General features: G+C 44.7%; 3 protein-coding genes across 3 annotated transcripts; all 3 read left to right on the forward strand.

Moving 5' to 3' along the window:
* The first annotated feature begins 9,269 nt into the window (after positions 1-9,269).
* On the forward strand, positions 9,270-12,946 carry PRELID3B (PRELI domain containing 3B). The gene is made up of 6 exons (XM_059862466.1): positions 9,270-9,409; positions 10,023-10,191; positions 10,529-10,618; positions 10,998-11,068; positions 11,823-11,925; positions 12,616-12,946. The coding sequence occupies exons 1-6, from the start codon at positions 9,378-9,380 to the stop codon at positions 12,733-12,735; spliced, it is 585 nt and encodes a 194-aa protein (XP_059718449.1). The 5' UTR covers positions 9,270-9,377; the 3' UTR covers positions 12,736-12,946.
* A 3,186-nt stretch (positions 12,947-16,132) lies between these two features.
* On the forward strand, positions 16,133-18,680 carry LOC132335708 (uncharacterized protein DDB_G0271670-like). Its single transcript, XM_059862536.1, has 2 exons — positions 16,133-16,280; positions 17,944-18,680. The coding sequence occupies exons 1-2, from the start codon at positions 16,133-16,135 to the stop codon at positions 18,678-18,680; spliced, it is 885 nt and encodes a 294-aa protein (XP_059718519.1).
* A 2,062-nt stretch (positions 18,681-20,742) lies between these two features.
* Positions 20,743-21,909, forward strand: ATP5F1E (ATP synthase F1 subunit epsilon). The gene is made up of 3 exons (XM_059862689.1): positions 20,743-20,883; positions 21,022-21,148; positions 21,772-21,909. The coding sequence occupies exons 1-2, from the start codon at positions 20,852-20,854 to the stop codon at positions 21,143-21,145; spliced, it is 156 nt and encodes a 51-aa protein (XP_059718672.1). The 5' UTR covers positions 20,743-20,851; the 3' UTR covers positions 21,146-21,148; positions 21,772-21,909.
* Positions 21,910-22,446: the final 537 nt, after the last annotated feature.

Here is a 22,446-nt window from a genome sequence, read left to right on the forward strand (position 1 = left end):
TGTGACACTCTGAAACACACATTTACAAAGGGAATGAACATTGAGTTTGGAGTAAACAAATTAAATAAGTTTTAGTTGCTGCTGATACTGGGTTATCTCCAAGTTTTGTGATTAATGAAGCTTTGTGGAGGCTTTTTATTAATATAATTTTCCTTAGAAGTCTCCTTGCCTGCTGCCCCCCTCACTGATGGAGCTGGCAGCACCAACCCCTGTGTGAGTCTTTCTCCTCAGGAGTGTCCAGCTGGTCACACAGTATTTGTTTCTCCTGTTCCTATGCTACTCATCCCACTGCATATTTGGGAGCTCCTGACTTTGAAGACACATAGAATGCACATCTTGATTAAAAAGAAGAGCTGTGCTCTTCATCTTGCTTTTAAAGACCCCTGTTTTTAATAATTATTGCTTTACAGTATTTTGTGTATTTCAGAGAGCTTCTGGATACTCCGAATTTTTCATCACTAGAAAGTGCACATAAAAATTCCTCTTATTTCTGAGCATGAAAATCAAAAATTGACACTAAGAAACTTAAACTCCATTTTTTCCATCTTATTAATCATGAACCTGCTGGATATCCTATTGAATCAGTGTACTAGAACTGATATATATGCAGCAACTTGGAAGTGGTTCCTAAATGACTCAATTTAGAGAAAAAATTAATTGAGGCAGCAAGGTAGAATGTGCTTTAATGTACACTATGCAAGACCTAGATATGAAAAACTGCATTTTAAATGGCTTTGTGAGAAGAGCAGTCAATGCTAAATACTTACTCCTTTAAAAAATATTTTTAACTTCAGTTTGTAGCTGTTAACATTTTGGACTCTGTACTCATGTAACAGAGAACATATATCCATCCTCAGGAGATAGATTAATCCAAGCTGACTTAATCATACTGGGATAAATTTGATGATTTCTCAGGGCATGGAATTTAACTTTTTCTTTTTTTATTTATACACGTGGCTTATTCCTCTTATTATTGCTGAAACACTAAGTTGCACACAGCTTTGTTTCAGTAGCACATTAAGTCTAGGCAGTACAATGGTGAAAAATCTGTTTTCTCCCAAAGAGCTCTCCAATTAATCATCACTAATGAAGCTGTGCTAATTAACAATAATGGGGATAGTGGAAGGCCTAGAAGAGTCTGAGGGCTGAGTCCAGGCTGTGAGGATTTTACTTGCAGTCCTTCACAAGTGCAACCCACCCAGGGCTGCTCTGCAAATGGATTTTTAACAGCTCATATGTTCTTGTAATATTTACTAAATTCTTAGACCCTCTTCAAGTTGTTGCATATGTTTGACTCCAATCTGCTTGGTCTGTGTGTAGCAGGTTTGTGCAGGCCTGTTAAATGTGTTTGGCTTTGGATCAGGACAAAATGGAGTGGAGTTCTCTTGCAGGATTTCCAAGATTATAAATATTCTCACATATTCCTCTCAGTTTCTTTAAGTGTTGTAATATTTCACAGCTAAGTACATAAAAAAGCCCCCATGGCCTGGGGTGTCAGACAGTGGCTACAGGAAATGCAGATTCAGGCATTTTATCAAGCTGGACTCTGACAGTTTTGATCACATCACCTCATAGCCTTTGATCTTGATTTTTCCTAAATGGAATCTATGACTTTTACATTAGTGAGTCTTCTTACTTTACAGTTTAATATGTTATTGGAGCATACCATGAAAGAAAATACTTTTGTCCCAACTGTGCATGAAGAGTATTCTGTTACTTTATTTGCTTGGAAGATCCTTGCTTGGATTATGATTCCATTTTAAACTCTCCTATTTGATTAATATTTTTTATTTCTTTTTCTTTTATAGTTTATCCCTTAGGTTGGATGAAATGAACTCATGAGAGCCCCTCAGAAGGCTGTTTGGAAGAGAGAAGTATTTTTAGTGGAGTTACAAACGGGAAACCACCAGTGTCCAGGTAAGATACTAAAATTTTAAAACTGTCAAAGCACCTCATCCCCAGAAGGACAAGGATCATTTCAGGTGCAGTTTTTGACTTCCATGCTTGCTGTTTCCCCGTGGGTTGTCAGTCCTGTCCATACATTTCTTCTCACCTTGGGGCTGGGAATTCCCACTGTCAGACCCAGATGAGAGGCTGGGACTGAGCCTTAAGTTGCTGTTCCTGTTAAAGATCTGAGCACTGCAGTCCCAGAGAGGAGGTTTTGTGTTCTCAGTTGCTGAGGACTGCAAAGCAGTAACAAACACAATCCCAGCACTAAGGACAGCAGAAATACTCTTAAATCCAGCATCCACCTGTTCTCTGGCCCACAAAACTTAGAAGAAAAACAATTTAATGGCTTGCCTTCACCAGAGCTGTGTGGTCAGCCTCAGGCACATGAAAGCCTACGTGCCTCAAGGCTGTCTGGTTTATGACTGATTTGATCACTGTCTTGGTGACAGTTAGCATGTCAGCACTGATGACTAAGTGGCCACGTCCACGTGGTACTTTGTGTATGACAAAGTCACAACTTTTATTTCCAGGTCGTGGTTTCTTTAAACCATCTCCAAAGATAGCTGATGGAGCACAAGATCTCTGAAACAAAGAGTTTGACAGATATTTTGGACAAGGGAGCAAAGGCTGAAGACCATGAGTTATGTTTGTGATTTAATGCATAATTCTGACCGTGACCTGTCGTCACTGGTCCTTCAGGCTTTGCGCTGAAAGTTGCTCCCAACAAATGCTTGAGAGCACAGTGTTTTTATAAGCACTGTTGTCATCTTTTGAATTAAACAAGAATCACTGGAGAGAAACATGATTATCTCCAAACACCACAAAATCATCAGCATTTTCAAAGTACTTTAGAATTTGTGGTTTTGTCTTTAATTGTGCTGTTACTGTGCTTGCTCATGAGTTGTGGGTGATAACATGTGATTATCATCTGCCTACTTGATCACATGCACATTTGTGATGCTTGTAACAGCAAACATTATTGGCTGGGATCTGTCACACTCTCAGAGTTTCAGAGACTGTTTCCCAGACAACAGCACAGTCCCCTTGATCCACGAGCCGTGCACCACCGTGGACCTGTGCTCAGTCTAACACCTGGTGGCAGCTGCTGCTCCCACTCCTGACACAGACAAGATGTTTGTAGAACCATAATCCAACTGCCTGAACTGTGCAAATCAAGGAAACTGCACAACCTAAATGAAAAAGTCAAAATGAGTCAAACAGCACCTACCTTGTTACAAATTCTGAGTCAGTTTTTAAATTGAAACCAGCTCATTCCTTACCAAAAGCCATTTAAGGGCCATGTACGACCTGTTTCAGTCCTCTGCTGCCAAACATAAAGGGAAGCACAGCTTTGTAAGGTGGTAAATCATTTCTCTGTAGTAAATGGAGTGTGTTAAAACAAAGGAGCCCAGAGGGCAGGTGGAAGAGTGAGTGTCAGAAGCAGCTCAGGCCAGCTGGGTGGGATCCTGTGTGCAGGGCGTTTACATTTTGGATGTTGTCAGGTGGGGGAGGAAGCTGATAAGAAAAATAATTATTTGCATTCAAATTATATAAACAGTGCCAGAGCCTGGTTAGTGTAGGCAGTGTTAGACAGAGTGTTTCCCAACTGCAGGAGATGTATCACATGCTGGGTAAGGAAGGTATATGAGGCAACAGCACTCTGAAGGTGTGCAGCTCTAAGCCTCTTGGCACTTTTTATGGCAGAGAAATAAAATAAAAAGGATCTAAAAATCAAATGGTTGTCCCAGATCATTCAATTAAAAATGCACATTTTTAATGTGACCTAACTTAAACTCTGTGTTGTGAAGAAAAGAGAATGTCTGGGTTTGAATTTATTGGGGGAAAGGGGCAGACTCTGGTGGGATTTGGGCAGGGTTCTTCAAGGTGTGCAGGGGATGGGAGGGATGCTAAATGGCAGGTAACAAAACCTCCGTCTCCCCTTGATGTTCTTGGCTCCAATCAGCTAAAAGTGAGTGGCTGTAGCAGCCGTGTAGCAGTATCAGCAATCAGCAGTTCAGATCCCAAGCTGTCCTTCCACATCAGGGGGCCACAGGTTTCTGAAGATCTTATCACTAATTTTTTGGTTTTCACTTGTTGAGAATGACTTCAAATGTGAGTGGAATATTAAATGATTTTGCTCCTTGATCCTGTGATGCTCAGTCTGAATATCCTGCAGGTTTGCAGAGGGGCTCTCTGGGGTGTGCCATCCCCACTGGGGGCACCATGGGAGATCCACAGGAGGATCTATGGGAGATTTACCACCTTCTATAGCACACTTTCATATCCCTTCTGACTGCAACTCTGCCTTTCAGAGCCCCTCCAAGAAAAAGCAAATCCACGGTCAAGATGAAGAGGCCATTCTCTCTCCAACCAAAGACTGCCTAAAATTTTTTTAAACATATCCCTCCCTCACCTTCTCAAGAAGTTGAGAGCTTCTTCAACTGCATTCTGTGAATGAGGTTCTTGGCTTTTCCATAAAGTACCAAAGGCTCCCATCTGACACTGAGTGCACAGGTTCACAACAGGACATTTGCACCCTGAATTGCTCTCAGGTTACCTGAGAGCAGCTTTATTGAAATCACATCCCAAAGAGTTGTGCAGTGCAATTGTAGCTGTGGTGACCAATATGTGCAAAGGGAAGAAAGGCTGCTTCCTCACTGATGAGGACTTGTGCAAATAGAAATCTGAAAGCCTTTTCTCACAGGGACACACAGGGAGTGGAATACACACACAACACATGTGATCCAGCCCCCTCTCGTGGCTTTTCCACACAGAAGGCAGGAATTGACTCAAACTGATTTCTTAGTAATGATACAAACACCTGCATCTCTTCTCTCAAAGCTGATATGGTTACTGGCATTTCTCCTCTTCTTAGGGAGTGATAGGTATTAGTCCAAGGATAGAAAATGATAATCTGTAAAAAATTTTATTTGTATTTCCTAGGCAACTTGATGGTTATTTCTGGTAGAATATGAAGGAGTAAGGGTTTGTTGGCTATTTCTATGAGCTGTTTTTTCTTCAAACAGGGAAGAAGCAAATACTACAGGATAGAAAACAAAATTCTTCTGGTCAACTGATAAAGTGCAGAAACAAACACAGGCATTTGGTGTCTTACACTGCTTTGTGTCATAACTGAGTTGAACAGAATTGCATGATACAAAGAAGTCAGTGCTTGTCAGCTGGTTAAGAACAAATTCACTGAACTGAGAACTGCTGCAGGGCTGGCTAAAGCCAAGCTGGTTCCAGTGGGTGTTTGGGGATGCACAGCACTGGCCAAATCAGCCCTGATGAGTTGTTCTTGCTCTGCAGCACCAGCACAGCCTTCCTGTCATTTCTCTGTGTCATTTATGGCTCACTGTGCAAACAGAAATTTTGGTGCCTTGTTCCTCTCAGGGCTCATCCTGGCCATGTGAAGAGCTGTCCCAGAGCAACATGAGCAGCAGCCCCAGGACAGAAACAACTGTCCTCAGGTGGCACCAGGGCCAGCTCCCCCAGCTCCCCCAGCCTGGACAGAGCTGCAGAGCAGCTGCACTGGGGCACTCTGGCAGTGCAGCTGCCCTGCCTGAGGCTGTGAGGGCTATGGAGCTCAGGGCTCTTTGCTGCATTCTGGTCCTTCCCCTCTGCCCTGGGTCAAAGGAGGGCTCCAGGCCTCAGTGATGAGGAATTTGGGACAACACCTGTTCTGAAGGAAGGTGAAGGGCTTTGGGGTGGGAGGCCAGATTGCTGCAGCAGTGGGAGCACTGTCAGGACTCAACATCAGCAGTGAAACTGTTAATGCCTTGCAGAGGAGGTAAAACTGGTAAAGAATGCTGGTTACTTCAATAAAAGTACTTCAATAAAAGTTACTTCAATAAAAACACATTCTCAGTAATGAAGGGAGATATTTTTATTTCATTCATGTTTCTCTGAAGAGACAAAGAGGTGCACCAAAGCATGTTAATCCCTGCTACAGTGTAAGCTCTGTTCTGACTTAATAAATGTCTCATCATGGAAACTCATTTGTGCCTAACACCACTTTTGCAGAATGTTCTGTAGTGGTGGCATTTCCCCATTGGTGTCTTCTTTAGATATTAATCAGAAATCTGGAAGGATCAAAATTACTTGAACAAAATTCCTATTAAAGTATGGGCAAAGCTAGAGAAGTTGGTACTACCCTGAAGTATTGCTGTGCTTTCTTTCTGTCAATAAAAGTATTTGTTTATTAAAAGCACCATTTGATTGATGTGACCTTGTCATGCAGGGATGCCTTATGACTTGCCAGGAATTAATGAGCCAATTCTGGACACTGAAAAGGAGCTTTGCTATCCAACAAAGTTTTCTCTGAGAAGTATATTCAGGAAAATACAGCCAAGCATGAGGAGGCTGATACTGAATTGACAGCTGATGAAAGAGTGTTTATAGCTGGGCAGCCATGAGGAATTGTATCATGGAAGTCACTGAAGAGGTATGTCTGGAAAAGAAAACACTGACAATTTTCTATCATTTCAACTGCCAGATTGACAGAGGGAGTGGGAACTTGTTTTTCCAGCTCAAGAGAAGGGCAAGACTTTTGAATGGTTTTCATTAATATTGCCTGTGAATACCAGTATTTCACACCAATAAAACTTGGATTTCAGATCAAGGAACTGCTGTGTTACTGCAGCACAGCCATATTTCAGAATATGACAGGGGGGAAATACACCACAAAATACAATTTTCTTCAGTATAAGAAATAGTAAGCACCTCAGCTGCCATGTGAAAAGTGCAGAGTTGTGATACCTGAAGCAGGGCAGCAACCAGAGCCCGTGGCAGGGAGCACAGCAGGTGAGCTCTGAGCTTTCCCCTCTCACCCCTCCCTGTATCAGTGCCCTGCAGTGTCACCTCCGCACAGCTCAGCTCTGGTGACCCGTGATGAATGGCACTTCAGGCATTCATTTCCCTCAGAAGTGCAGCTTGAGTCACTGCCATTGTCACCAAACCCTTCCCAGGGTGGAATTCAGTGACATTTCGTGCTGCAGAGTGGCCTGGTTGATCTCTGGAGCAGGGCTCTGAACCAGGGTGGTGTTTGCTTTCCAAACAGAAACACAATACCTGTATTTTAACATAATAGTGTAGGCCTGATTAAGTTTGACAATCTGGGGTTTTGGTACCCACTATGGAGAGCAGGAATGATCTGGATACAATGCTGCAGATAAAGAGATTTTTGGGTTGTGAGTTATTTCCTGATATTTATGCTTTTTGGTCAAAATTAGGAGGTTTTTATGAGGCTGCTTAAAAGGGACAAGTCACACCTCCCTGCTGGCAAACGTGGGTCTGGCAATACAAAATCTTCATGCCTCATTGAGCAGACAGTTTGGGACCCCAGAGCACTTTCCCACAGAATTCCTAGAGCAGTTTCCAGTATTTCTTAGCCATGCCAAGGGGATTGCTCTGCCAACATCTGAAACACAGAATTACAAGGCCCATTTCAGGCATCAGTAGCATCTAGCAGCTGTGAGCAAACAGCCCCTGAAAGGCACATATGGACTGAGGAATCTCATCATTGGTTTCCACAGGTTTTTATATTCTCTTGTCCATCATCATCCTCAGTGATCATTTTGGTACTGCCTGGGACTGGACAAACTGATAGAATGGTTTCTTTTATTCCAGTTATTAGATACTGACAATACATGGGGGCAAAACAATTGGATTTTATGGTATTATAATACATGTAAATAATTCTAATGTTTAGGATGTACCACTTTTTACTCTGCAGTTACAAATATGCATTTCATTTTCCTAAAGTCTGGCTGGTTTATTTATAATTGTGTTATTTCTCTTACAGGACAGGTTTATATATTTCTCTTACAGGACAGTATATCACTCAGATATAGAAACCTTCTTTAGCAAATCTCCTGTTAAAATAGCCTGAAGTTTACATGAGCAAGAACTGCTGAAATCTAGCTCCTAATCTGCACCATATGTTGGCATGCCTCCTTCTTGGAGATGACATTTTGCTTTGCTTCCAGTAGATAACTTTTCTTCTAAAGAAAAAAAAAAAAACCTGATGAGAGGCTACAGGCAGCCTGATGGATAAGGGATGGGTATCTGCTGCAGTGTCCCTGCCTGTTTCAGGGTCACTGCCTTCCACAACCGTGTCACACTGAGACCTCTCAAAATGCTTTGCATTTTTAACATCCTTTGCAAAATTCTCCAGTTGCAAAAATCACTCGGTGGGTATTGAGGCTACAATGGACTTAGAGCTGCCTCACAATCTCCCAGCAATGACTCTGTCCGCTCTGGCAGATCAGCAGTGAGTTAGCCACGATCAGGAAGAACGAGGTGAAGGACTCAGGGAATATAGGATCAAGACAGGTATGCCCAGCAAAAACTTATTAGCCTAACAGCTCTCATTTAAGTACTTGCTACTGGCGAACCCGGTTTTTCTCATTAAACAGCAGCTTCTCTGTAGCTGCTGGTTTATGTCGGGGCGCACAGGGGAGATTTAGTGCCGGTGAGCTCTCCCAGCCTGGCTGGGATTTCTGGCACGGCCGGCTCTGTGTGATCCGATCTGTTTCGGGGAAGTTTCCCTCTGTGCTTTTCCACTGAGACTATTTCTGTGCGGTAAGGAGCGCACAGAGGTCACTCGCTGTCTGTGCACGAAGCTGTTTGTCACAAACACCGCTCGCTCCGAGCTCACCGCAGCCCGGCCCTGTCGGGATTTCAGAAGGAAGCGCTCGTTACGCCGAGGATGGCCCGTGGCCGTGCGGCTGCGTTTGGGGCCGTGCCCGCTGCTTTGCGAGCGCCGTCAGTGCCGCTGCTCCACCGCGCGGGCCGGAGGCGGCGGCGGCGGCTGCTGCCAGCGCTGCGGGTTACGAAACCCTTACGAAACCTCTTACAAAACCCGCCGGGGCGGCTCGGGCCGCGCCGCGCCGCCGCTCGCGTGACGTCACACCCGCCTCCGCGCCCCCTGCCGGCAAAACGCAGTAACGGCCGGCGCTATGACGTCATCGGCCACCGGCGCCCGTGCTGACGTCATCGGTCACACGCAGCTCGGCCCCCGCCGCGCCCGGGCAAGGCGGAGAGGGGCAGCGGGGCCGGGCTGGGCCGTGCGAGCCCCGGCCTGACCGAAGCGCGGCTCACAGACCGCACCCGCCCGTGTTTGCGCGATGGGCGGCGGAGCCGGCTGTGCCACCCCCGAGCGCGCCCTTCACGTTCAGCCCTGGCCGGGCCAGGCCGGGGATCAGGGGCAGCGCCCGGGGCCGCCCCAACCTCACCCCGAATGTCCCCGGCCGGGTACGGCCCCGGTCACGCGGTACACTCCCCGTGACGTCAGCGCGGCGCCGCGAGGCGATTGGCGGGCGCTGTCCGCGCAGGCGCGCGCCGCCGGCGGTAGAGCCGGGCCCGCGGAGCCGAGCGGCGGCAGCGGCGCTCCGGAGCGCGGCCGGGCCGGGAGCGGCCCCGCAGCCATGAAGATCTGGACCTCGGAGCACGTGTTCGAGTAGGTGCCGTGCGGGGCGGCGGCGGGTGGCGGCCAGGCCGGCCCCGGGCGCGGGGGGCCTCGTCCGGCGGGCCGGGGGCTGCGGGGCTGCACCGGGCCAGGGCCGCCCCCGGGAGCTCCGGGCCGCGGCCTCTCGCCTCCCCCGACCTTCCCCCGTGCTGGGGAAGGCTCCCGGGGCCGGTGCTCGGGGCTGCGGAAGCTCGGCAGGGGGTGAACCTGTGCGGGGCCGAGGCGCTGCCGGCAGCGAGCGGCGTCCTTGTGCTGCCCCCGCCCTCCCGAGCACCGCGAGGCCCTGCACGCTCTCGGGGCTCCAGCGCTCCAGACTCCTGCCTTAAAAATAATCTGAAGGGAGAACTCGTTAGAGGGAAGTAGAAACTTAAATAAATCACTCCAGTATTATGAAAATCGAGATAAAGTGCAGTCTTTTGGTATTGTGTCCCAGAGAAAAAAAATCTATTCCAGTTATAATAGAACCAGCAAACCCAGTTCATCAAGTATGTTGTGTTCTCATGTGCACTGCCCACTCAACGAAATAGAGTTTTTCTCCAGGGAAGGACATAATCCTATTGCAAACAGAGATGTGCAACTTGGTGTCCTGATTGTGTTTGTGCAGTCACCCCTGGGAAACTGTGATGACAGCTGCCATGAGGAAATACCCCAACCCCATGAACCCCAGTGTGGTGGGCGTCGATGTCCTGGACAGGCACGTGGATCCCAGCGGGAAGCTGCACAGCCACAGGCTCCTGAGCACGGAGTGGGGAATCCCGGCCATTGTGAAATCGGTGGGTGTTGTGTCACAGGCCAGAAAGGGACACCGCAGGGACGGGAAGCTCCTGAGCCAGCTGCTGTAATAGATGTGTATCATTTCATAACTGTAAGGCTTTAAAGTTTCATGGCTTAAACATTTATGTATGGGGAAACTTAACAGTGACCCTGACAGCCAAATCTGCATCTCAGACTGGAAAATGAGATCTACCTCAGCTGAATAGCTTTGTTTTAAGCTAAAGCCTAGTAGTGTTATCTGGGTGTCTGTTCAATGCAGTAACCACTGCATTTAAAGGCATGAAGAGTTGCAGTGGGTTGGTGGAATTGATGCCATCTCTGTTTGCCTGTCCCCAGCTCATAGGCACCTGCAGGACAAGGACGTATGTGCAGGAGCACTCTGTTGTTGACCCTGTGAAAAAAACAATGGAGCTTAAATCCTGTAATGTAAGTAGCTGTGTTTGTGCCTCTGAAATGGAACCCAGAGTATAACAGCACCTTGTACTTGTGAAAAGGAAAATCATCTTGAAAATAACTTGAAAATTGCATTGGAACAGTACAAGTTAAAGGTTTAAGTAATGTGGCTAGAGTTGATCAGTTCTGTTTTTCAGGAAAGAGCTGCTTGGCTCTTGGAACTTGTCACTGCTGAAGCTGTGAACATACTGATGAGCAGGAGGAGTTTTGGGGGTGGTGGTGGTCTTAAGAAAAAATGTTTTAAAGCCTATTGGTGTAGGTACACTGTGACTGTTTCCTAATCATGTGACATTTTGCTCTCAGTAGTGTTCTGTTATTTGTACCAAGGGGTAATCTGTCCTGTGTTCTACAGATTTCATTTACAAACCTCGTGTCAGTCGATGAGAGGCTTGTCTATAAACCACACCCTCAGGAACCACACAAGTGAGTACATCCCTGCTCGGAGATTGGCTGGATTTTGCTTTGAAAATGTCCCTGGTTTCCCTTGGTCAGAGGATGAGGGTTACATGGCCTCTGTTACAGTAAATTATCTAAACCAGGATTAAATGGACTGTCACTTCCTGCAGTGACATTGGTTCTGCAGAGCCCTGGGAGACTTTGGGTCATGCCCAGTCCAGTTCAGGGTGTTCTGTCTGCAACTGACTTCCTGTACATCTGCAATTTTCAGCTCCTTGTTTCACATTGGTGCCTTTAGCCTCTGATTTTGGAGGTTTGTGTTTCAGTGGTTGCTTGTTGTTTTTAAGGCAACTTAGAACTTAGTGAACCTGTACTGCTGGAGCGGTGATAATTCTGAAATATTGTTCTAGGGATTCTAACATTGGAGTTTTTTCTGTGCTGACAGTCAGAAGTGTTCAATCCCTATTGTTGAAGGGGATGTTTTAATACTTTTCCCAGTATTCAGTAACTCCAGATCTGCTGTTTCCACTCTTAACATCATGCTGCTAAAGATGGAAATGGCTGAGAGCCACGAAGGGAGACTTGGACTTGCCAGGCAGTCTTGGGCTTTATTTTATAAGTAGAACCATAAAGCAGTTACACAGTGTGGCAGTGGGTTGGGTTTAGGGGGCAAGCAGTTCTGTGTTACAGAGCAAAGCTGATGAGGGAATGTACTTGTAGGGGAGGAGGGAATTTCTCTTTTAACCTACTCAGAGTAATTCAGTCTCCTGCTCTGTTTCAGAACCATTCTGACACAAGAAGCAATAATATCTGTAAAAGGTGTCAGTCTCAGCAGTTACCTAGAAGGGCTAATGGCAAACACAATTTCTTCCAATGCTAAAAAGGTAAGTATGGCCTTTGTGTGAAATGTGTGATCACTGGCTAAATGTCAAAGGGAATAAAGATCTCTGGTTTACTTTTTGTCTTTGTCAGCAATCTTAGAAAGGAGCCACATAGTTCTGCTGCCTTTACTGTAGAGACTGAATGCTCAGCATGCTGAACTTACTCTTGTTTTTCTCTTGTGAGTGGAGATAAGATAAATTGTTATTGGCAAAGCTCTCTCAGTCTTCACTGGAGAAAACATCTTCTAGCAGTGTGACACTGTCATTCTTTTGCTGCCCTCTTGATGCCATCTGTTCATTTTTGCTGTCAAAAAGGATCTACGTTCATACAGAATGTATGAATACAGACCTGAAATAGTTATGTAGGGGCAATGAAGCAGTATTTTAGTTGAGAGTCTGTCCTCTGGCAATCCAAAGATCCCTTGAGTTCAGCCTCAAGAACGATAAAGCAGTCTGGATAAAAAGTCTTTTGAGGATCATAATGTGAAAACTGCTGATATAAGGAATTGTTTTCATGAAATCAAAGGCAGAGCATGTTCCAGCAGTACTGCAGTTATTGAAATAACATCAGAGGCATGTATTTCTGTTCCTTCCTCTTTCAGCTACTGTGTCTTCAGGCATTTTCAGTAAGAATTTAACTGATTGACTTATTCACTAAGATTGACACACTAATAAACTTTCCTTTAACTGTAGGGCCGTGAAGCATTGGAATGGGTAATTAAAAGACTGAATGCTGAAATTGAAGAGTTTGCAGCTTCAGCAAGAGGAACCATGAGGAATTCGATGGCAGCAGCAGCATTTGTAGAGAAATGATAATAGTTCTTAGACCTGTATCACTAATGAGGCTTAACGACCTGCAGCCTCTCTCCAGGCCTAATTACATGTATCCTTTGTTATTTAAAGGATGTGTGTATGAGGCATGTTATAAATTTATTTTGGAGAAAAGCTGAGCTCTTACCAAGCTGAGGCTCAAAGGCTATTTAATATATTGGGTCAGCTGGACCGATAAAGAAATAAATTTCAAGTGTAGTTCCTGTATTTACATGAACACTAACTTATAATGTTTGCAGATATGAAATAGCCTCATTTAGTGCTGAGGCTGCATATGGTGGAGGACACTGGCATGTTAGGCTAACTTTTATTTTTTGTGTGACTTATGGACTACCTCTTTTGGGACCAAGCCCAAAATTAAGCAGAATGGTTGTTCCAGCATTGTTCTTTTTGTTGATTTTTGACAGTTGTGTGATACAACTTGCTTTAACAGAAAGCTTATTACTTGATGCTTGAAATATAAAAGAATGTACAAAATATTTTTTGATAACCTTTTTAACTTGACTGGTTGAACTAACACGGTACTCAAATTGTTTTTCAGGCACTATAGGTAAAACATCAAAGTGTCTCTTACCTACCTACCAAGACCTAAATCCTGCTCCTAAATGCAACATCAATGAGCTGGGCATGCAGTACCTTAAAATCAAATTTTATCTTAAACCTCTGCAATAAGTATCTCCCTCTCTAAAAGCCCATTACATAAAGGGACGATAAGCACAGAGCCTTAAAATCTTGTAAGCTGCTACAGTAGTAGGTGTTCACTTCAAAGAACCAATTAAAGACTAAAAAACCTTTGTAAAGGTGGCTGAGGAGATACCTAAACATAGAAGGAAATAGTATTTAACAGTATACTTGTTAAGTTGATCACATTTCAGAAACAACCTGCCCCATCCACTGGCTGTTGTGTTGTGCTTCACTTTAACCTGTGTTCTAAGTTCCAGTTCCCTTCACTCTTTGAACTGATTTGCTGACAGTACAAGGCCCTGTGTGTTCTCAGGGGTTTCACTTGGTGTTCTCCAGTCTGTGTTTCCTGGTACTCATTGCAGGTTCTTGGTACTGTCACCAGAAGGGAAAGGTCAGCCCTTGGCACGTGCCAGGCTGTGCCACTGCGGGCACTCCTGGGCACCTCAGGGGACTCTGTGCCACGAGGCCCTTTAGGGTGAGCAGAAAAAGGCAAAGGCACAGCCCAGAAGGAGCTGATGTGGTATTTTGGTGCCCAAGGCTTTTCCTGGAATTTTGTTTCTAAGCTTACAAGTGATTTCAAGACTCTCTTAGCCTTTATGAACTATAATGTCACCCTGCCCAGCATATTTGATTTTGCATGCCATTTCTGTTATATCAAATTGCCTATTAGGTAGTGTCTGCTTACAGAGCTTATTTTAACAAACAAGAACACTTCCATAAGGTTTGTGCTGGGGGAAGAAAACAGGAATATAGATATATAACTTTTAAAAATTAACTATTCTAAACAGAATATTTTTCTAAACAGAAATGGCTTGAGACTACCTTACTAATTTAAGTCATTGAGGTTTGCCATACTTTTACAGGAGATTATTACAACTGAAATAACATTTCAATTTTGGAAGTGTATGTGAAACTTCTGCAATACTGTACCATCATTTCTGATGAAAATGCTTAGCTTGAAATTCATTTTATATGTTTGCTCAGCCATTAGCATCGTTTGATAGTCTAAAGTCAGTTTTTTCATTTCCAAATTTTTCTGCACTAAGGACTGCATAGTGGAACTCACAGTTTGGCCTTGCACTGAAAAAAACTTTACTGTTTAATTTCTACAGGCATTCAACAACTTCCTGAAAGATAATAAATTTCTTTCTTCTATTTTATTTATCTGCCTGTATTCTCATTCTGTCAGAGTATGGCTTTCTGTATGTGGCACTTTTTAAATAAAATTTTGTTTCAGTTCTGTCTAATTCCTGAAACTTTCTGGTCTATTTGTGTTTTAGAGCTATGAGGTGAGTAATCTAAAATGAGAGGGCTGAAGGTGAAGAAATCCCTGGAGTGAGTGGCTTTTTTTTGAAATGCATATCCTAAAATGCACATTCACAGCTGCTGTGGTTTTTTTTGCTTCTTATTAACTCAGCTTTTCTGCAAATCTGGTTTTAACTAGCAAGCAGATTTCACAGTTTGCTGTGGAGCATCCATCCTGTGGACAGATTTCCATGGGCTGAGAGTTGTGCTCAGATTTGCTGCAGTCAGTGTGGGTTGCTGTGGAAGGCTGCAGCACACCACGGTGAGAGGGGCAGGGCAGGGAGGCTCTGGGGGCTGGAAGGAATGGAGGGAGTGGGGAAGAGAAAGCAGCCACAGCTGGAGGAGCAGAACTGAAGGGCCAGGAGGAAAGAATTTTATAAAAGGGGGAAAGGACACAGGAAGTGAAGGGGCAGAGTGGAGGAATGTGATGTGAATAAATCATTGCTGATGGCTCTGATGGATCCCTGCCCACCAATGGGCATCAGCCCCTGTTCAGCCACAGCACTGAACCACAAGTGCCAGCCAGGGGTTTGCTTCAAAAAAAACCAGAAAAATTGTAATCACCGTTTCCTACAACATTGCTGATCTGTCTCTTGTGGTCTGTACTTGCACTTCCAATAAATGCCAGATATAGTAAACATGAGCACCCACTGTGTGATAACTGCAACATTTCCAATCTCCTGGCCCTGACAGCATTGGGTCAGAGGGAAGGTCAGCAACCTGCTGAGGTTCACTTTTATGGAAGAACTGAAGAGTGCTGATGAAGAGCTTGTGTGGAAGCAGTGAGTCATTTTAGAATCCTCCCATTTCTTAAGGTGGAGGTTGTTCTTTCACTTGCCACAGGATCTGTTAATTTCTATCTTAAATAACTCCATAGGTTTGCTTTACATGTTGCTGTAGAACTGAATTATTCTAAAGGTAAAGCTACATGTTACAACCAAGCTGAACTAATTGCTTACCTTAGGAGGACCATGAGCACCAGCTGTGGACAAAAAATCTTATATCACGATGCTATTTTGTTATAACCACATTTAAAAAGTAACACAAATTATTAACCACATGAAGAAAGAACGTAATACACAAGGTTTTTAAAACTTGAGTGTACCTGAATTCTGCTCTGCAGATCCTGGGTCCCTCCTCGGGCTATTTATGCCAGCTTTTGTAGAATGGACAGCTGAGACTTGAATGACACTGCAAAACTATTTTTACTTTGAATCCAGGTGTCCAGAAGTTGAAATTTTAACATCTTCATCAAGTAACCTTCAAAATACCATCCTGTAATAGGAAACAGCACAGACCTGAATCTCTCTCTCAAGATTAGAGCTGATTTCAGTGAGGTGTTTGCTGGCACTCTGTGCAGTGCTGTGCTCAGACAGGAGATTTAGCAGGGATGGCTGTATTGTCATCAGCATGGCATCATTCCCAGGGGCTGTGCAGCAGATTAGGGTCAGCAGCAGAGAGGACAGCAGAGCTTTACCAGCACAGCCCAGAATGGCTTACCCAGGCAGAGAAAGGAGGTAAATCCACAGCTACCCAAGGTAGGAAATGTTATTACTGACCTCTAGATTTTGTACAAAGGTGACCATAATTTCACATTTCTTGAGGGTGTTGTTTCATAGGAAAAAGTGCAATAACTATTACTTTAAATTGAGACAGGAAGAACTTAGTGAGGAGATGATGGAATTTATAGACTGTTGGACACCAGCTTTTTATTGTATTGTAATTTGCCTTTTTTTAATATTTGTTCTCCCCTGTAAAATACTCTTGAAAAAACTTTGAGATTAAAGATAGTCACAAAATTATATCGTTTTTAGATAGCAAGGAATTTTTAAGGGGTTAATTACTTTTATGTTGTATTAGCAATGCAGGGCAGCGAGCAAACTTGTTATTTCATCATAAATTATGCATGCTTGAAAAACGTAATTTGTTTTGCCTTTTGATCTATAAACATTGTACTCTAGAAAGAATTGCAACCACATTGCAACAGCTCTTAAATTACAGAAGCATTATCTATAAATGTTAAATATATTCAAGAAATTTTGGGGGGGTCTCATCAATAAGCAGCTCTGTTTTTAGTGTGACAATTTTTGCATTGTGCTAAATCCCCACGATTTTAATGTTTGCATAGTAAGACACCACTCAAGCTCAGTGGCTGCTCAGCAGACACCTGCTTCAGTTGAGAGGTGACCTGGGTGGGAGTTGCACCCATGGTGATTATGTTAAATCCATTACACACTCATCTGGACGTGGGTTGTGTAAGAACAGGGGCAAAGCTGGGTGTGTTCACCTGCAGCCTCCTGTACCTTGCACTTCCTCGGTTCATAAAATGTGGTTGTGATGAGTGAAGAGCTTTTTGTGCCTTCCAGTGCCTGTCTGGAGAGGCAGCCACAGGTCTGAGTGCTCTGAGCTTTGCAGCACAGTCTGGAGACGAGAGAAGGCAGCTGTGGATCAGCCTCTTGATCTACTCACACTATAATTAGATGCACCTTTTTGAACTGAAATTTAAGCTGTTCTGTTCCCTTTTAAATCATGTCTGCCTTCTATCACAACTTCTCTTTATGATATTTTTATTAAACAATTCAAACTAGCACAAATAAAAAATTGTTGTTACTATACAGCTTTTATATCCCGAGGTATGAAAGAAAGGTAACAAAATGAGACCTCTTTTTATCTGATCCCAGTTAGAACTGCTGTGGCTAAAATGTGTATTTCTCAGACACAGAATCAGTTTAGCACACTGTTAGCTTCCAACACCAAATCCTGCACATGCTACACAGAAAGACAAATCTGGTTGAACAAGGACAGACATGCCAGGAGAGAAGACTGTCTGCAAGTGTACGTTTGATTCTGTTCAGGTCCCCTGGAGAGGCACAGCGTTCTCAATAATTCTGTGGGCTCCTGTTACTGGAGCTTTTCTGCACCAAAAGAGAAATTACTAAGAGACCAAGCACAGAGTTTGAATCATTATTTAAAAAAAAATTTGGGGGGGTGATGCTGTCTTTTTGTTTTGGTCTGATGATAGAGGTCTTTTGTTCAAAATGCTCCTGATTTAACACCCATCATGTTGGGGATTTATTTGGCTTTTCAGTGTCATCTCTTCAACCTACCCAGACCTACTTGGTCTCACTTTTTTGGCCTCCCTGGACCCCTCCAGTGCCAAGACTTTAGCCTCCTTGGAACTCTTTAAAATCCCCTTTTCAGATTCATTGGATTTATCCAGTCTGAGCTCTTCATCCTCTGTGGAATTCTCCAGTCTCACTTCTTCATCCTCTCTGGACCTTTCAAGTCTCACATCTTCATTCTCCTCAGACTTCTCCAGTACCTCCTCTTCAATTTCCTTAGAGCTCTCCAGTCTCACCTCTTCAGATTCCTGGGATCGCTCCAGTTTCTCCTCTTCAGTTTCACTGGACCTATCAAGTCTCACTTCATCAGGATCTCCAGATCAGTCTGGTGACAGCTCTTCAATCTCTTTAGATCTCTCAAGTGTCACCTCTCTATCCACAGATTTCTCCAGCCCTACTTCTTCACTCTCTCTAGACCTCTCCAGTCTCACTTCTTCGTCCTCCACAGATGTTTCCAGTCACACCTCCTCGGCTTCCCTGGACTTTTCCTGTACAATCCCTCCATCCTCACCAGGTGTCTCTGAGTACAGCTCCTCCACCTCGTCGGAATCTCTAGACCTCACCGATTTTAACTATTTCATGTTTCAGCGCTCCTCTGGATTATCTTCATCGACTTCTGAGGATGTTTCCAACCTCATCTCAGCACCTTTTCTGGATGTCTCCAGTCTCACCTTTAATGATGCTTCTCCCCTCAGTCCCTCAGTTTCTTTGGACATGTCTAACCTCACGTCCTTAGTTCCCCCAGACCTGTCCACGCTCACATTCCTGGATGTTGCTAATCGCGCTGCAGCGGCTTCTCTCGATCTCTGCATCTAACCCTGCTACCCCACCCCCTTCTCTGCAACCTCCCTCTGTCCCTCTCAACTTCTCTCCTTTTTCTGATCTCTCCTTTCTTCTCTGGCTGAAAATTCCTACCTGAGGAGAGTTTAGGGCTTTACAAAATATCTCCTGGCATCTAAACTGGGCATGAAAACAGGTCACACAAATCTGTAACGGTGCCTTGGAACAGCTGCATAAACATCAATATTTATTCTGGAATTTTTGTAGAGCACAGTTTCTGTCACTGATTGATATCCACTCATGGTCGGTACCTCTCCCAAAGGTTTGGCTTTTTCAGTTCATGCTGAATTTTTATCTATCAAGACCAAAAAATAGCAAATAGAGTTAAATGTGTAATTGCATCCAGGTTGTGTATCTCCATTAGGGATTTGTATCTGAGTTAATTTCACAGAAGTGCAGGCAGAGGCACACAGAGAGAGAAAATGTGGTGGGAAAAGAAGATTGTAGAGCAAAAAAAACAGGTGAGAAATGGGTTAGGGAGAGGAACCAGAGAAGCTGTGGGGCAGGAATAGAGGGGCATGTAGGTGGAAAAAAATGTCCAGCTCTACTGGCATGATTTTTCTCTGCCAAGCCATCTATGGGGCATGGGCTGCCCATGAGGCTTAAAATAATCTTAGTGCTAATTATTTTACCTATCAAATCATAACATGTTCCCATTAAAGAAGCATTTTCATGTTACATCCCCTTTCTCAATGTATGTAAGTACTGCAGTTACTTGTCTTGTATCAAATATGCTGCTTAGGTAGCACAGAGGGGCTTCCCAAAATCTCTGGTGCTCTCTTGTATATTTTTGTTATCATTGCTATGGCTGGGCTTTGAAACCAAACATATTTCCTTTCAATATCACTGGAACTTTTCTGTGTTAAAAGTGCAGAAACATGTTTGTCATAACAAATATTTTTAAATTTATTTCATTTCTGCAAATTGGAAAGCTTTGTTTCAATATGCCACGTCTGTCACAAAATTAAAATGTTTCACACAAAAATAAAGAAGAAAACATATGTATGAAGTAAGAACTGTTTTCTGCCTCGTTTACACTAGTTATTTAAAATTAAGTAGGAATTGCAATATGTTTATTTAAGAAATTAACTCAAAATTCTATAGGAGCAGAGTTGTAAACAGTTAAAAAAATACAGATCACTGCTCCAGATCTCACTGTTGTATGCTGGAGACAGACTGACATATCTGGTGAACAATTGTTCTTTTTGTTCTGGTGGCTCTTCCCAGACATTACCATGTGGATTGTTAATTGCAAAGGTTCTGGACTAAATGAGATCTCTAATAAAGCTGAAAATTACTCTGTGCTTTAAAAATGGTTTGACCTTGGATGAAAGCAAGTAAAAGAGAACAAAATGTCGTGGTTTGAGGGGAAATGGTTTTACAAAAGCGCAAGGATCTGTTTAAAAGCCAGTGTTTAATCTCCTTAAGTATTTTGTACTAATATTTAAATGAACATTAGGTTAGGACCAAATTGCTAACGTTATCAAACATTATTTGAATCTTCTAATAGCTTTTTGCTTATTCTATCTGGGAAACTGACAGTTTTTGTCTTTGTGTGGATAGATTCTAGTTTTCAATGTTGTCTTTTATGGATCTGTTTAGAGGAAAAGATTGAATTTCAGGTGTTTGTAACAACATCCAAAGGAAACTCGTGGCAAGACACCGTGTCCCATGGGAAAGCACTGTCACAGCCTGGCCACACACGGATCACCACCGAAATTAAAACAGTCTGTGTATTTCCGGCAAATGACCAGCACCGGACCGACTCCCTGGCTGGTTTTGACAGCCAGACAGGCTGGGGCCCCTCGGCCGGCCCCAGGCGGAGGCAGGACGCTCCGACCCCGGGACGGGCACGCACCTTCCTGCACACCGCGGGCCCGGAGCCGCCTTGAGGAGCCGCCATGGCCCCGCCCACCGCCCCTCACGGCCGCGGGGCCGCCCGGGCCGAGGGGAAGGGGCGGGGCGAGCCCGGGGCGCGTCAGGCGGAAAGGGCGGGAGCTGCGCCCCGAAACGGAGCCCTCTGATTGGTTGTTGGCGGAGGCGCGCGCTCGCGAACGGCGGCGCGCGTGGGCGGTTCCCGCCCGCTGATTGGCCGGCGGGCACGTCCCCTGCGGCGCGCGCTGACCTTGCCCCGCGGAGCCGCAGCCATGGTGGCGTACTGGCGACAGGCCGGGCTCAGGTAGGGCTGTGGTGACGGCCCCGCCGTGAGGGAGCGCCTGGCGGGGGCACAGCGGCGCCGGGGGAGCGCGGGGCTGGGGCGGGGAAGTGGCTTTGGGGCCGGGCCCGGGTCTCACCGCCCTCTGTTCCCCGGCCGCAGCTACATCCGCTACTCGCAGATCTGCGCCCAGGCTGTGCGGGCCGCCATGAAGCCGCAGTACAAAGCGGAGGCGGAGAGGGCAGCGGCGGCCACGGTGAAAACGGTGAAGCCCAAAAAGGAGTGAAATGTAAGGGGCTGGGCTGGGTGCGTGGTTGGAGCTCTGTAGGGCAAGAGTGGCGTTAGCTGTAGTCTGTGACTGCTGGGTCCATAAATCCCCAGTATCTGGAGATAATCGGCTCGATTTCCAGGCATGGGAGGGGAGGGATTGCGGCTGGTGGGGGGCGAATGTGCGCAGATGTTTGTGAGCTGATTACGTGTGGGATGGGAAACAGCCTGATGCCATCAGTGAGGTGAGATGTACTGGCTGTCAAACCCTGCACTGAACCTCTTGGGGTTTGGTCAGACTTGGTAAGGGCTTACACAGAACAGCTGCGGCTCTGTAGTGACGCTCACAGGTTTCTCTGTGATTTTCACATGTTTCATACTTGCTAAGTCAGCAGACAGCCTCTCTGAACTGCTCCTTCCCCTGATCAGGAAATTCATTGTATGGGTTACCTGCTCTCTGTGAATCAGGTGTTGCTTGTACCTTTATTTGTGCCATTCCATACATCACAAGCAGCTGAAATATTTCCTGTTCTGGATAGAACAGCTTCTATTTCTGATCTGAGACTAAATAATATTACCTTTTGTTTAAAGTGTATTTTGTACACATTCTTGAATCAAATAACTTGTATTTTTAATCTCTTGTAGGAGCTGATCTGTGGTGAATAACAGCAAACTACAAAGCTGTAGGCGAGCTCAAGACTGCAGTGTAATGTCATCACATGAACTGTAGAACTTGCCTGTGTATGTACATTGACATGCTAATAAATGTAATTTCTGAATGTGTGGAAAGTGTAGTTCCTCTTGAAACAAAGTTTCTGTTCTGCAGAGACATTTGCTTTTCAGTTCGGTTGAAATAAGAGACTGCTTTTAGCACAGTCTGGACATTCAGTAGCAACACTGTTTATTTTCAAGCCAAATCTCTTCTTGGGTGTCATGCTGATATTTCAGGTACATAAATGAGTGAGATTTGATTCTTGTTTACAACTTTTCTGCTTACTTCATTTAAATGAATACTTTGGAAAAAAGTCCTGGCTAAAAGCTGTATGAACAGAGAATGTAGCATATAGATTTGAAAACTGGAAGCAGGATAATTGTGCCATGGATGTGCTGCTGGAGATCTAATCTCCAAGTCTGAGACACTAAGCAATGAATCAGGAATTGGGGGAGGTGGGGAAGGAGACACAGGAATCTGAATTGTTTATCCTGCATTTTCCTGCTGCTGTGTATCCCCACAGCAGGGATGACATTGTCCCACTGCACAGGAGAACTGGCTTCAGGTTCCTTCACCAAGACTGAACTCAAACATTAGGCATTACTTTC

This window comes from Haemorhous mexicanus, chromosome 18, assembly GCF_027477595.1.
Source record: "Haemorhous mexicanus isolate bHaeMex1 chromosome 18, bHaeMex1.pri, whole genome shotgun sequence".
Lineage (NCBI taxonomy): Eukaryota > Metazoa > Chordata > Aves > Passeriformes > Fringillidae > Haemorhous > Haemorhous mexicanus.